The sequence below is a fragment of the Panthera uncia genome, assembly GCF_023721935.1.
Source record: "Panthera uncia isolate 11264 chromosome B3 unlocalized genomic scaffold, Puncia_PCG_1.0 HiC_scaffold_1, whole genome shotgun sequence".
NCBI lineage: Eukaryota > Metazoa > Chordata > Mammalia > Carnivora > Felidae > Panthera > Panthera uncia.
Genome location: NW_026057582.1, coordinates 63365387 through 63378569, shown reverse-complemented (window position 1 = coordinate 63378569; position 13183 = coordinate 63365387). Strand labels below are relative to the sequence as shown.

The 13183-nt window shown below is 47.2% G+C and overlaps 1 protein-coding gene across 1 annotated transcript in view; it reads left to right on the top strand.

Annotated features, from left to right (window-relative positions):
• The first annotated feature begins 8234 nt into the window (after window positions 1-8234).
• The window catches only part of NPAS3 (neuronal PAS domain protein 3), an 857895-nt gene continuing 852946 nt past the window's right edge, over window positions 8235-13183 (top strand). The window contains exon 1 of the mRNA XM_049612915.1: window positions 8235-8514. Coding sequence (XP_049468872.1) covers window positions 8357-8514 — 158 coding nt within the window. The 5' untranslated portion in view covers window positions 8235-8356. The remainder of the gene's footprint in view (window positions 8515-13183) is intronic.

Here is a 13183-nt window from a genome sequence, read left to right as displayed (position 1 = left end):
GGTAAAGAAATTACTACTTAATGAGTGTTGGTGTAATAACAAAGAATAATATCCAGTTATTAATTCTTTAGTATTTACACATATCTCTGTGTGAAGTGAATTTTCTTCACATACTTAAACCAAAACAACATACTATAGCAGGTTGAATGCAGAAAAGATATGGGAGTCTGGCTGTCTTATACAGAGCCAGGTATTTGAGAAAACCAAAAATATAAAACAATATCACTCTTCTGGTTTTTTTGTTTGGAGAAAAATAGTTAATTTTTAATTGAAAATGTTATTTATGTTAACATGTAATGAGTTCATCATTTTTTATCATTTTTAAATGACCTTGATGAATAAGACATTTCTACATGTATTTAAATTTTGACTGCATTAAATATTGATAAATGTGATATGTATCATCCTAAGCTCTTTGAGTGGCCCGAAAACATTTAAGAGTTAGAGGGGACTTGAGACAAAAACAGTTGTGAATGACTCCACTAGGGATATTCTGGTCAAAGTTTACAGCAAGTCATACCCTCCTTCATTCCAAAAGATTGGCAAACAAACAAACAAACAAACAAAAAAAAACCAAAACAAAAAAACAGAACCAACGTCTTCATTCTAATAACCAATAGTATTGTATTTACACTTTGTTAAGCTATTTTATTTTATGCCTCTACACATCTTGCACACAGTTAATGCCAGAATTTTACTGCCCTTCGTGTAAACTAGAACTTGAAGCCTTTAAAAAAGTGTACCAAACTCCATGGAACACCTGCAGTATTTTTATCTGTTACCTTTCTTGATTTTGATAAAAAAAAAATTAGTCATTCATAACTGCAGGTATAATGTCCTGGAGTTTAAAATAAATAACTGCTTGGAATTTTCTCTCTCATGCTTGCTCTCTTCTCTGTCTCTTGCAAAATAAATAAATAAACTTTAAAGTGAAAAAGGGCACCTGGGTGGCTCAGTCAGTTAAGCATCCAATCTTGGTTTCGGCTAAGGTCATGATCTCATGGTTAATGAGATTGAGCCCCATGTCAGGCTCTGCAGTGACTTGGGATTCTCTCTCCCCTCTCTCTCTCTGCCCCTCCCCCACCTTCTCTCAACATACATAAATAAACATTTAAAACAAAAGGTATTTCCCAGTTGACTGTCCTCTCATGTCTATCAGTAACTAGTATCATTTTGGAGACTTTTTCACTGTAATAGAAATGAGATGTACCTGAAAAAGTTTAAACTGATAAAAAATAACTAATGAAATTAATGGGATAATTAAATATTTCTGTGCTCTCAGAGTTTAACAAAGGAAGAAAAAAACAGAAGTAGTCAAAAATGAGAGTGAGTCATTCTAAAGGTGACTCTGAAATTCTCTCTGATCTAGTTTTAAACGCCTCAAAGATGGAAAATAAATAAGGACAGTGGAGAAAAGAAAACTCGCTGCCAATCCACCACCTATAGATGACCACTATAAACAATTGAGGTATGTCTTTTGGGGTGCCTGGGTATCTCAGTCACTTAAGCAACCCATTCACGATTTCGACTCTGGTCATGATCTCACAGTTCGTGAGTTGGAGCTCTGCATCAGGCTCTGCACTAACAGTGTGGAGCCTGCTTGGGATTCTCTCTCACCCTCTCTTTCTGCCCCTCCCCTTTTCATTCTCTCTCTCTCTCAAAATAAATAAATAAACGTTAAAATGAAAAAGGGCACCTGGGTGGCTTAGTCAGTTAAGCATCAGACTTTTGACTTCCACTCAAGTCATGATATCACGGTGGTGGGATGGAGCCCCAGGTTGGTTCCCACTGAGCATGGAGCCTGTTTGGGATTCTCTCTCTATCCCTCTCTCTCACTCTCTGTCCCTCCCCCACTCACACTGTACGCTCTCTGTCTCTGTTTTTAAATAAACATTTAAAATTTTTGGGGCGCCTGGGTGGCTCAGTCGGTTAAGCGTCCGGCTTCGGCTCAGGTCATGATCTCACGGTTCATGGGTTCGAGCCCCGCGTCAGGCTCTGTGCTGACAGCTCAGAGCCTGGAGCCTGTTTCAGATTCTGTGTCTCCTTCTCTCTGTGACCCTCCCCCGTTCATGCTCTGTCTCTCTCTGTCTCAAAAATAAATAAACATTAAAAAAAAAAAAAAACTTTAAAAAAAAATTTTAAAAATTTAAAAGAAAATTTTTAAAAATTAAAAAATAAATAACTCTTTAGACTTGTAGACATTCATAAATAGAGCATGTAAATATTGCATAACTTATCTGGGTAAGTATCAAGATCTTTCCCATCTCCAAGGAAGAGATCTTAGAAGATAATTTAGAGATTGTTGTCATGTCTATGACTACTTTTCACTGAGTAATTAACATGAGTCAGGAACTGTCCTAAGTACTTTATATACTTATCTTGTTTCTCAAGAACAGTGAAAGGTAGAACTGTATTCAAACCCAGAGTGCCCTGATTGTCACCCCAAGCTGCTGACCATGTTTTGTTACTTTTCATTTGGTTCAACTCCTAACCTCCCCCACTTGCTACTTTTGTGCTCTACACATGAATCTATTGTTGCCCTTAGGATACTTTGTTGCAATTCATTTCTTTATGTATTTGCCTCTGCTAATCAACTTCTTGCTCCCTGAAGGAAGGAACTGTGTCTGAATTCCCACCGCACAGGAAAATCCATTTTTGCTGGGCTGAATTAATACCATGTTAGGCTATAGAAGCTGAATGAGTTTAAATAGCTTTCCCACTCAATCAGTGTGTATTGTCAGGATCTGAATCTAGGCCTCCCATCCTAACCTTCTGTGGTAAACATTGCAGGTAAGTGCTTCTCAAATATGGTGCATGGACCAACTATATCAGTATCGCCTAGGAATTTGTTAGAAATGCAAATTATTAGCATCCTCCCCTCACCACCACCCCCTTATTGGATAAGATTCTGTAAAGGTAAGGCCCGGAAATCTGTATTTTAATATATTTTTATTGTGATTCTGATGCACACGGAAGTTCCAGAATCACTCTTCTAAGTGAAGAAACCTAGCAGTTTAATAGAAACAGAATGGTTGACTCAGCATGGAGCATAATAAAACCATTCCTTTGATTTGCTGTGTGATTAGGTTTATAAAATATCCTGTAGAAAATGAAAAATTCAAGCAAAAACTCATCTAGCATGGTTGTTTTTATTTTGAAAAAAAAAAATTAATCCAAAACAATAGCCACTCCTTTAAACAACCCGTCACTGAATTAATAATGATTAAATTCACTCAAAAATTCAGTGAAGAAAAGAGTCCATTGGCTAAATAAATATGCCTACCTGGAGGAACCAAAGCAAACAAATGAAATTTCCAGTTAGCACTAGGTATAATTTTCACTGAAATACAAAGGTGCACGGCCTCTGGACCTGTGGTGCAAGTACCAACCCACACACACTTAGGGGCTCTGTGCAAATTCTAATCATGCTGACAGAAGAAACAACTAGAACCAACATTTGTGATTCCTTTATAATGACAGGTAGATTTTAAATATTCCCCTCCAAAATTACAAATATTAGATTCAATTGATTTGCAGACATTTTGGAATAATATGTGCTACAATGTGAATATTATAACTAAAAAAAAAAATCATAAGGATTTGAGACCCTTTCCTACTCACTAATTTTTTAAAACAATTCCTCCTCCCTTACTGTCTGCTGCTGAATTTAAAAAATAGCTAAAGGATTTCCTCTCTTAACTAAATCTCTTGTCTTTCTAGCTATATATTTATAAAGTCCTCTGAGAATTAGTTTAGCATAATAGCTTGAGATATTCAGTATTTGATATAGGTAGTATTAATATGAAAAATTCTCAGTACTCTCCTTATATATTATATATGAACATACATATATTATAAATAATGATTTATTAGATATTCTCTCTTAATTCCTTAGTTTCTCTTCTGGAATATCAAGAAAGTGTATATTGCTAAGTTTATGTTACTTTTTTTCCTCCCCTGACATTATAGTCTTGCTTTTGAACAGACTAGAGGACATATTAATAGCATGGCAAATTTAGCAGTAAGAGCTTGAATTCAGTTTGCATTGAGGAGCAAAGATGGAAAATTATTTAAATCAAATATTTAGCCCCTCTACAGAATGTAAGATCTCCTTCCCATGGTATGGAGGGATCTTCATTGTAACTCATGGCTCTTCCTACAATGAAGACTCATCTCACAGATTGTAGTAAATGATCACAGGAGGTTTTGTTTTTGTTTTGTCTTCTTTTAAATAGAAAAAGAAAATCTCTCTTTGCATTGTGACCACTTTGCTAAAACACTCAACATTTCAGAGTAAAACATCTCTTACCTTATTCATGACATCCTATATTTTCTTTCTATTTATTTTGTTTTGCTTTATATTATCCTAATCTCTATGCACTGTTTTATTTTCCTCTTAAATATCTGACCAAAGTAACACAAACATTAGATACAATCAAGCTGTATAGCCCCTCTTTCCTTGGTAGCTTCCGACAGGCAGTAGTAAAAATTCAAAGTCCAACCATTTAACTCTAAGTACAGGGAAATGAATTTCCAGAGAATAGATATTTTTATCACATGAGAAAAAGGCATAGTTTTACAGTGACAACAACGATGAAGATGTAAACATGTAATTGTGATATAGCTGTGTCTATATCATATGTCCGTATTGAGGATTAAAAGATCGTAAAAGTCTTTCTAGATCTCTACAGACACAAATATGTAGATTTCAGAGCGGGGGGGGGGGGGAGGAGAATATAAAATGAGAAAGTATCCAGTTTAATGTTAACTGGAGCCCTTTTAGTTGGATGAGTGCCAAAACAACTTTCAAAATATTTCAAAACAGCTGCCAGCATGTAAAGATTTTAACTGAAAGAATACAGTAATGAAATCTGAATTACTAATGAGTGAATAAACTTATATTTTGCTTAAGGTCCCTAATGAACATGGAGATAAGCAGGTCCAATAAGAAATTTGTCTCTCACGCATGCAAACCAAACTTCTGGACTTACACATTTAAAGACAAAATATTGAAACAGAATTATATGCATTCTAAGGTAACCTACTGTGCAAGTCTTCTTCAAGTATTCTGTGTATTTCTATTTTAGGAAAGAAAGTTTCTGGAGGGCAGGAAATATATTCTCTTAAATATGGCGTTGACAGCTTGGAACTTTGAAGTTGAATGTACTCATTAAACTTGCTTTTAATAATATAAAGTAGAATTGAAGTGAGCTTCAGCAAGTCTAGTCTTAAATGTCTAACAACAGATCTCACACATTCTTTCTATTGGGACTCTTTTGACCTTTAGGCTTTCAAGAAAAACTTGCCCTCCAGAAGGGAAGTGAAGCAGGACCACAAATTTCCAGACCAGCTATTCGGTAAAATAAGTAGTCCATAAAATATAATCACTGTTTTTTTTTTCCATACTGAAACAAAGAAGAACTGGGATATTGTTTATAAATATAACTCACTGTTGGTTGTGCAGAAAGACTTTAAAAGGGAGAGTAATCTAAAAATTCTGCTCTTTTGGCCAAAGAGGGTTTCCCCCCTTTGGCATCATTTAGCACATTGGGAATGCCTCTGGATCCATGGGATCTAGCTTGGAATATTGCATTATGCTACTGGAGTCAAAGCACACATGGAAGCTGGACCTGCTTGCTGGAAGCCTCCATCAACTGGCTGACCTAGATATCAGGTGGCAGGCACAGCATCACCCCACAATGGGCCAATAATTCAGACAAATTCTATTTTATAGAAAGCCACGGCCTGGATCTGTGTTCGTTTTTAGACTGATTCCTCAGCCATTTTACTTGGCTTCCTTTGGTCTACAGTACTGCTGGCTGGCCTTGACCTCTGCAGTCAGAGGAGAAGTTTTCCCAACCCCTGAAACATTCTTGACCTCTCTAGAATTGCAATGAACTCCCATTTCTTTCAACTGGAAAGCCAGCTTGGAGTCAAGGGATGCCTTTTTGAGATCTCTCGCTTAAGATCCGGCCCTGAGGATGAGAGATGGAGAGGAGAGGGCTCAGAAACCAAGTCAATCAGCATCTCCTGGTCGCGGTGCTCCTACAGGGACCCACATCTGTGACCAGATCCTTACAAGGCGGCTTTCCATGTACTCAGACCATCCACTCTCTCAACACCCACCCCCACTCCGTTCAATGACCTTGAGTTTGGCCTCTGAAAAGCAAGTATATCCGAATGAAATGCCGTTAAACTAGAGAATGACCCCTTTCCAGCAAGGAAGGAGTCAGGACCTGGGTTAGGTCTTCAACTAACTCGTGGGATCCTTAGCACACGCCACAGATGCTCATTACGATTCTTTTTACGTGCAACATGTGGGGGACGAAGCAGTTTCATATCTCTTGGTATTATCTGCCGTCCAAAGCATTTTCTTTGAGAGGAAAATGGAAACGCAGCTGCGCCGTGGGCCCGGCCAGCGAGAGCTGGGGCTCCCTCCCTCTGTCTCCCTGTGGCTGCCGGGCGCGGGAGGCTCCTCCGGAAACTGACTCGGGTTAGGGGAGTGCAGAGATTGCCTAGGCAGGCGCGGGACGCTGCTGGGGCGCGGACGGGCCTTTGTGCCGCTCTGTGCTTCCCGAGAGCCGCGAGGGTGGAAGGGGACGTCCAGCTCTACAGCTAGGGCAGGCGTCTGGCCCCTAGCCCGTGTGCGGGAATGCTGGGCTGGGCAGGCTGCCGCCCTCGGCCTTGGCAACTTCTGGCCAATCCGCCCTGCCCCTCTGGGTCCCCGCCGGCCGGTTGCGCCCCAGGCTCAAAGGGTTAAGCAGGTGTCTCGCCCGGCGAGGCGCTATTGGCCGAGAGCCGGGGCGGCGCGGCCGCGGTCACCAAGCTCCGCCGAGCCCAACTTGGGTTCGTGCGGCGGGCGCGGCGGCCGCTCGCACCCCGGCTGCCGGGCCGGAGCTTCCGCGCGCGGGGAGAGGAGAAAACGAGATGGGGAAAACCACATCAGCACCAGCAAAGTGGGTCGCGGGTGGGTGCGTGCAAGAGGAAGGGAGCCCTACAGAGCCCCGCGTCCCGCAAGGGACGCGCCCCTCTGCCCCGCAACTCGGGTCCCGGCTTTCAAGCCGGAAGAAAGAGGGAGGAAGTGGGGCAACAGGGGGTCCTGGGCAGGGGGTGGGGAAACGGTCCACTCCCACTGCCCCCACCTACTAATCGGGCCCGAAGGAGTGCAAGTTGTCATTAAAACGTCGCGCCGAAATCACTAGCATCCCTCCTCACCCCCTAAGAAATACCGATGTAACAATGCAGAGAAGTAACTGGGAGACACGAGGAAATAAATGCACGTGTTTTCTCTTTTTGTTTCCCTGGTGGTTGGAATTTGCAGAGTTCGCCTCAGTTGTGGCTGCTAATTTATTCGTTTCAACGTTTGAAAAGGGCGTGTAGAGATGGGTCATCGGGAGCACACCCGGATCCCTCTAGCTGGACCTACACTCCCCAGCTCACAAGTTTGTCCAAGACTAACCTGCCCGCCCACCAGGAGCAAGCAGAGTCCCTTTTGATAAAGGCAACAAACTCTCCATTGCACAAAAGCGGCTTCTCCGCCCGCCCCCCTTTTCCTTTGCACACCATCCCTCCTCGATAAGCAAGTTCTCCAGTAGTCCAACTTGCAATTGGCAACCCCCGCGCCGCCTGGTGTGCAGAAGACTGGCAGAGAGGGGTCCCGGGTGGGAGGGGAAGGTCTGCGCCCCCATTCCTGCACACGCGGGCTGAAGTCCAGGTTGCTGGAAGCTGCGGGAGGCGCGAGCCTGCTTGGATGGTGGTTATTTCTCTAGAGAAAAGAGGGGAGAGAGCGCGCCTCAGTCTTGCACTTTGGGTCGGAAGTGCGCGGGGTGTGTGTGTGTGTGTGTGTGTGTGTGTGTGTGTGTAGAGGGGGCGGGAAAGAAAGACACCCTCCGCTGCCCGTCATTCCCTTGCACCGGCCAAGTCCTCGCCAAGCCTCCCGGTGCATCCTTCCTCCGCCACCCCTCCCCTTCTTCCCTCAGCTGGGCTCGCGCCGCGCAGCCGGAGCAGCCAGTGAGAGCAACATCCTGGAAAGAGGGGGGAGCACCACCGCCCCCCAAAAGGGAAAAAAAGGCCCCACCCTGACACGTTTTGCTGTTTGCAAGTCCCTCGCACGTCCCCCCGCACCTCCTCCTAGTGCTCGCGGCCCCCCCACCCCAGCCCGCTGCGCGCACATCAAAGCGCCTCTCCGCCGCGCACAGTGGCCGCGGCTCACTAATGGGATTGCAGGCTGGTGCCTGGCTCCGCTGCTGCCGCCGCCGCTGCTCGCCCTGCTGCTGCTGCCGCCGCCGGAGCCCAAACCAGAGCCCCCGCCAGCTCTCGCCCAGAGCCGCCGCGCCCGGGGGCCGAAGCCGCGGCGATGATCCGAATCTTTCCGGATTTCAGCGTGCAGGTGACGGCCGCGGCGGCCGGCGGGGCGGCCGCGGGGGTGCCGGCGGGCGCGGGCATGGGGAGGGCCGGCGCCGCGGCCAACGGCACCCCGCAGAACGTCCAGGGCATCACCTCCTACCAGCAGCGGTGAGTAGTCCCGCCTGGGCTGGGTTAGTGCCCCCGCCCCGGGGTGCTGGGGTGGGACTCACTTTGCCTCCTGTTTTATGCGTTACAACACACATGCACATCGTCAGGGCTCACTTCGCTTGCTCCTCGTTCTACAGATGAGAAAGAAAAAATTAATTCACAATTCGGATTGAAAGGCACTCCAGTTTACTGGCGAAGTGAAATCATCCTTTGCCCTCTGCCTGGCCCCAAATCCAGAACCCCAGCCCCGCGTAGCCTAGGAGTTGCAGCGAAGTCTTAGACACAAGCACAAGGTGCTTTTGCAAAGTTTGGGATCCCTGTCCCCTTCCGCGGAATTTTCTCACTGCCTCTGCCGGGTGCGGACCCGCGCTGACCGGCAGCCAGGGGGGCAATTGATCACGGGAGACTGATTGATCATTTGTTTCCAAACAGAATAGGAACGATTTTCACGTGTAGCTGTAGACTCGCAATTCTACATAATAGTGTTATCATGTCACCTGTTACTACAGGGAAATACAGCATGAAATCCGAGTCTCCTCGGCGCTGTTAAGTATTCATCTTAAATGCATTATAATGCAAATGCGTAAGATTCAGAGATGCGAGTTAGGAAGCAAATTTTACAAAGTTAGGCTAGGTGGGTGAGAAAGAAGTTTTAAAGTATTACTTGTTTGCATTTCTCCCAAACATTTATAGATATTTAATAAAATAGAGTTGTGACATTGAATTAGTAAACATTCTTTGATGCAATTAGGAAAGGAAGTGTATGTGTGGGGGGGATATACTACCACCAACAGCTCTAGAACCCTAAAGTTTTTCCTTAAGAACAAGTTGTAATCTTCCAATATTTTATCAAAAATGTAATCCACAAAAATGTGTTGAGAAAAACTAACAATGTAGTATGAAAGGTAAGCTTCCCATTTGTGGGGCTCGGTTTTAGAGAAGAAGGAAGAAAAAACACGTGAAAGTGTGAAATTAAATATTTGTGTTTCCCAGATTGCACACGATTAAATATCTGAGAGATTTGCCAATGGCATTTAACTTAAAATATACACAATGCATAATTCAAATAACAGTTCCTATTTTTACCTTGTATTTCAAACTTCATTGATTTGAGAACCTTTGATTTGAACCAACAGTGTTTAAACTGAAAAGGTTAAGATAATCTATCACTGCCATATTTTGTGCTTTCTAACCAATGGCCCAGCGACCAGAGCAGATTTTGCATAACACACTGAGTGTTTTCCAAGTTGATGCCCAGGACTGCAAATATTCTGTAGAAGACTTCATTATATGCTATGGGCACTGTCAGAAGTTTTAAAAAGAGTCTTGAGAAAAAACAGGCTATTTCTGGTCAAAGGATTTTTTTTTAAATTTAAATTATTTTAGTCTTGTTTTACTTCAGTGATTACAAGAACCTTTAATACAAAAGATCTGGGAATCTTTCAAACATAAAGGACTAGCCAAGAATTAGATTTTTCCTTTTCATGGTTCAGGTAAGGTTTTTTGGTCACTCACAAAACATTTAAATGACAATATAATCTGGTGGTCACTTTACCTAGGAGGTGCAGGCAATAGTCACAATACTATGGTTGTGACCTAGGGAGTCAAGGGCCAGAAATGTCAGATGGCCTTTGGACAATTTCAGAGACCTCCAACTAATCCATGAGATATAAATGGAACATAAGAGGTGGTCGTGAATTTTCAGCCTTTAGGTTTGCCCTCAGAGTGTTGATGTCCTTCACCACAAAGATCTTCCCAGGGCTAATTTTCCCAATAAGCCAGGAGCCTCCAGGGGGAATCCTCCATAGCCTCCCACCCTGAAAAGCCAACTGATGCCTTCCACCTTCATCTTTGAATCTGGGCTACTTTATCAAGTCTTTGAATCCCACTGTGGTTCTAAAGACTAGAGCTTTAAAAATAATCAACTTTAGCCTTTGGGTGTATAATTTCCTTCCTCCTTTTTTATGTTCAGTCATAATGACTGAAGAGAAGGTGCTAGCTGTGGGAAATGGACCTTTCTTTGGTTTCATTAGTCAGATGACACCTGTTACTGCCTTTAATTTTTGTTAATTTGGGGACAGGAGAGTGAGCCAAATGTTTAAGGGAGGATTTGAGTCATGAGTCCCCCGTCCTCTGGCACTTCTTCATCGGACCACCAGCATGATAGGCTTCAGAGGCTTTGAGGGGCAGAGTTAGTTTTCACTTTAAGAGCTGGATATGTTTGCTAAAGTGAATGGTGACACATCATTCTATCAAAATGTATTTTTGCATTAAGTGCTTTTGGGGAGTCTGATGAGGGAGTGACAGTAGTAGAGGGCTTTTCCAGCAAGAGTGGCCTGTTGGGAGAACAGAACTTCTCTCATTTGTCATCTTTGGGCAGAAACACCCTAGGCTGGCTGTCCTGGAGCCAAAACTTCCAACCGGCAACTTTTCCCCCTCCCTGCCAGCCCATGTATATCTTGTACTCAATATCTTGTACTCTCCACTTCAGTTCATTTTTCAATCACTCTCATCTTCTACCTGTAGAGTGTACTCCAAAGAGAACTCAAACACCATCATGCAGATTAAACGCCTCTGCAACGAAAAACACTTGTGTTTTCAAAGTTTCCAACTCTCCCAGCCACACTTTACTGCACCGGTAGGACCGAATGGGACCCCTTTCAGGTCTTTTTTTTTTTTTTTTTTTTCTTTTCTTAAGTTTAAAGTAAAATGCAAAGCCTCGCATAGGAGTGATGTTTTCCGTGTAGCTGTTTCATTTATTCAAAGTGGAAATGCATTGGGAGTCCTTTCTGCTTTCCTGGTTGACACATGACTGACCCAAGTCTCTGCCTAAAAAGCTGCCCACACTCGGCAGAGTAAGGTTTAGTGGAGGGGACGCTCTGACCAGGGTCTACCCAGGTAATAGGATTCCAGCACTGGCCCTTCATTGAGTGGCCCTTTCTCTAGGCCTCGCTGAGCTGTAAACTGGGGAAACCACAGAGAGATGTCCGTAGTCTGGTCCGGTCTTAGGTGCCAGGAGCCGAGTGGGGACAGGCATTTGTATCTAACTGCGTTGAAACTCCTGGGGATTCACCTGTGAACCCCTGGGTCTGCAGACATGTATGCGGGTGAATAATGCAGATGCTCCGGTCAGGAAATGTTGGCGAGAGCGCCGGAGCCATAAGGTGCCTGTGCAGCCGCTGCGCTAGCCCACAGGGTTCTCGTGGCTCCCGGTCTTGGTCAGCGCACGCCCACCCGCGTTTATTTCCACGGTCTCGGAAGGAGCTCCCGGGACGGTGTCCTGTCCGAGGCCGCTTCCGTGGCCTCCCAGTTCCTCTCCGCCTCTTTCTCCCGGACTGACATACTCCCGAGAAGGGAAGTGTTCGCAACTGCAACTGAGTGGCGTTGTTGCGCTGGCAGCCGAGCTTCCCAGTCCCCCAACGAGAGAGAGCGAGCGAGCGAGCGAGAGGGAGAGAGAGGGGAGAGAGACGGAGAGAGAGAGACGGGGAGTGAGAGAGTGTCGGGAGAGAGAAGGGGGGGGGTGTGTCTGCGTGCGAGAGAGCGCTCTGGAGCAAAGCAGCTGGAAAATGCCCAGAAATACTTTCACAGCGGTCAAGCTGGGAACCCCCGCGTGTCCTCCCCTCCCCGCCCCTCCCGGCCTAGGCCCCGACCGCCCCCCGCCGCGAGGGTGTGTGCCCCACCTGCCACCAGGCCAGCTCCGGGTGGCGGCGGTGGGGGACGACACGGGGGGCGGGGGGAGGTGTGGCGGCGCGCGAGGGTGAGAACCCGGAGGCGGCGGGGCCCTGGGCCGGGCTGCCCGCGGGGCCGCGCGGCGGCCCCCCCCCCCCCGCCGCCTTCTCCTCCCCCTCCTCCTCCGCCGCCGCCGCCGCCGGTCGCCAGTCTCCGCGCTGGGCATGTCTCGGGAGCCGGAGCGGCCCGGGCCGCGGGGGCTCTGCGGCGCATGGACGGCGGCGGCGCCGGGCGAGCAGGGGGAGGAGAAGGCGCAGGCGGCGGAGGAGGCGGCGACCTGCGGCGAGAGGCACCGGCGGCGCGAGGGGACGGCCGGCCGCCGGCGAGGCTCCGGCCCCACTACTTTTCCGTAGCCTCCCAGCCTCAGCAGCACGGCCGCCGCCGCCGCCGCCGCCGCCGCCACGGCCACGGCCACGGCCAGGGCCACGGCCGCCGCCCGCCGGGCCGCCGCTGAGCGCCGCGCACGCCCGCACTCACTCCCGCCACCCCACGCACACGCACACCCCCCGCCCTCCCCACGCCCCCCACCCCGGGAGGGGGGAGAGAGGCAAAAAGTAAGAGAGGAAAAAAAATAGCAGGAAGATGGCGCCCACCAAGCCCAGCTTTCAGCAGGATCCTTCCAGGCGAGAACGGTAACACTTTTCTGTTTATTGAACCTGCCGCCGGGGCGGCTGCTCCTGCCGCCGCCGCCGCCGCCGCCGCCTCCGCCGCCGAGGTGGCGGGGCCCGCTCCGCAGTCCGCCTCCTGGGCCGCGAGCCCACGGGGACCTCGTCTGCGGGCTTGCGGCTCCGCGCTCGCCCGCGGTCCCCGCGCGCATTGTCCGCCCGCGGCGGCTGCGGCAGCGAGCGGGCTCTGGCGGCAGCGGCGGCGGCGGCGGCGCCAGGCTCGCTGAGCAGTCGCACCTCCTCGGCTCGGCGAATGGAGTGACTCGCTGACAAAA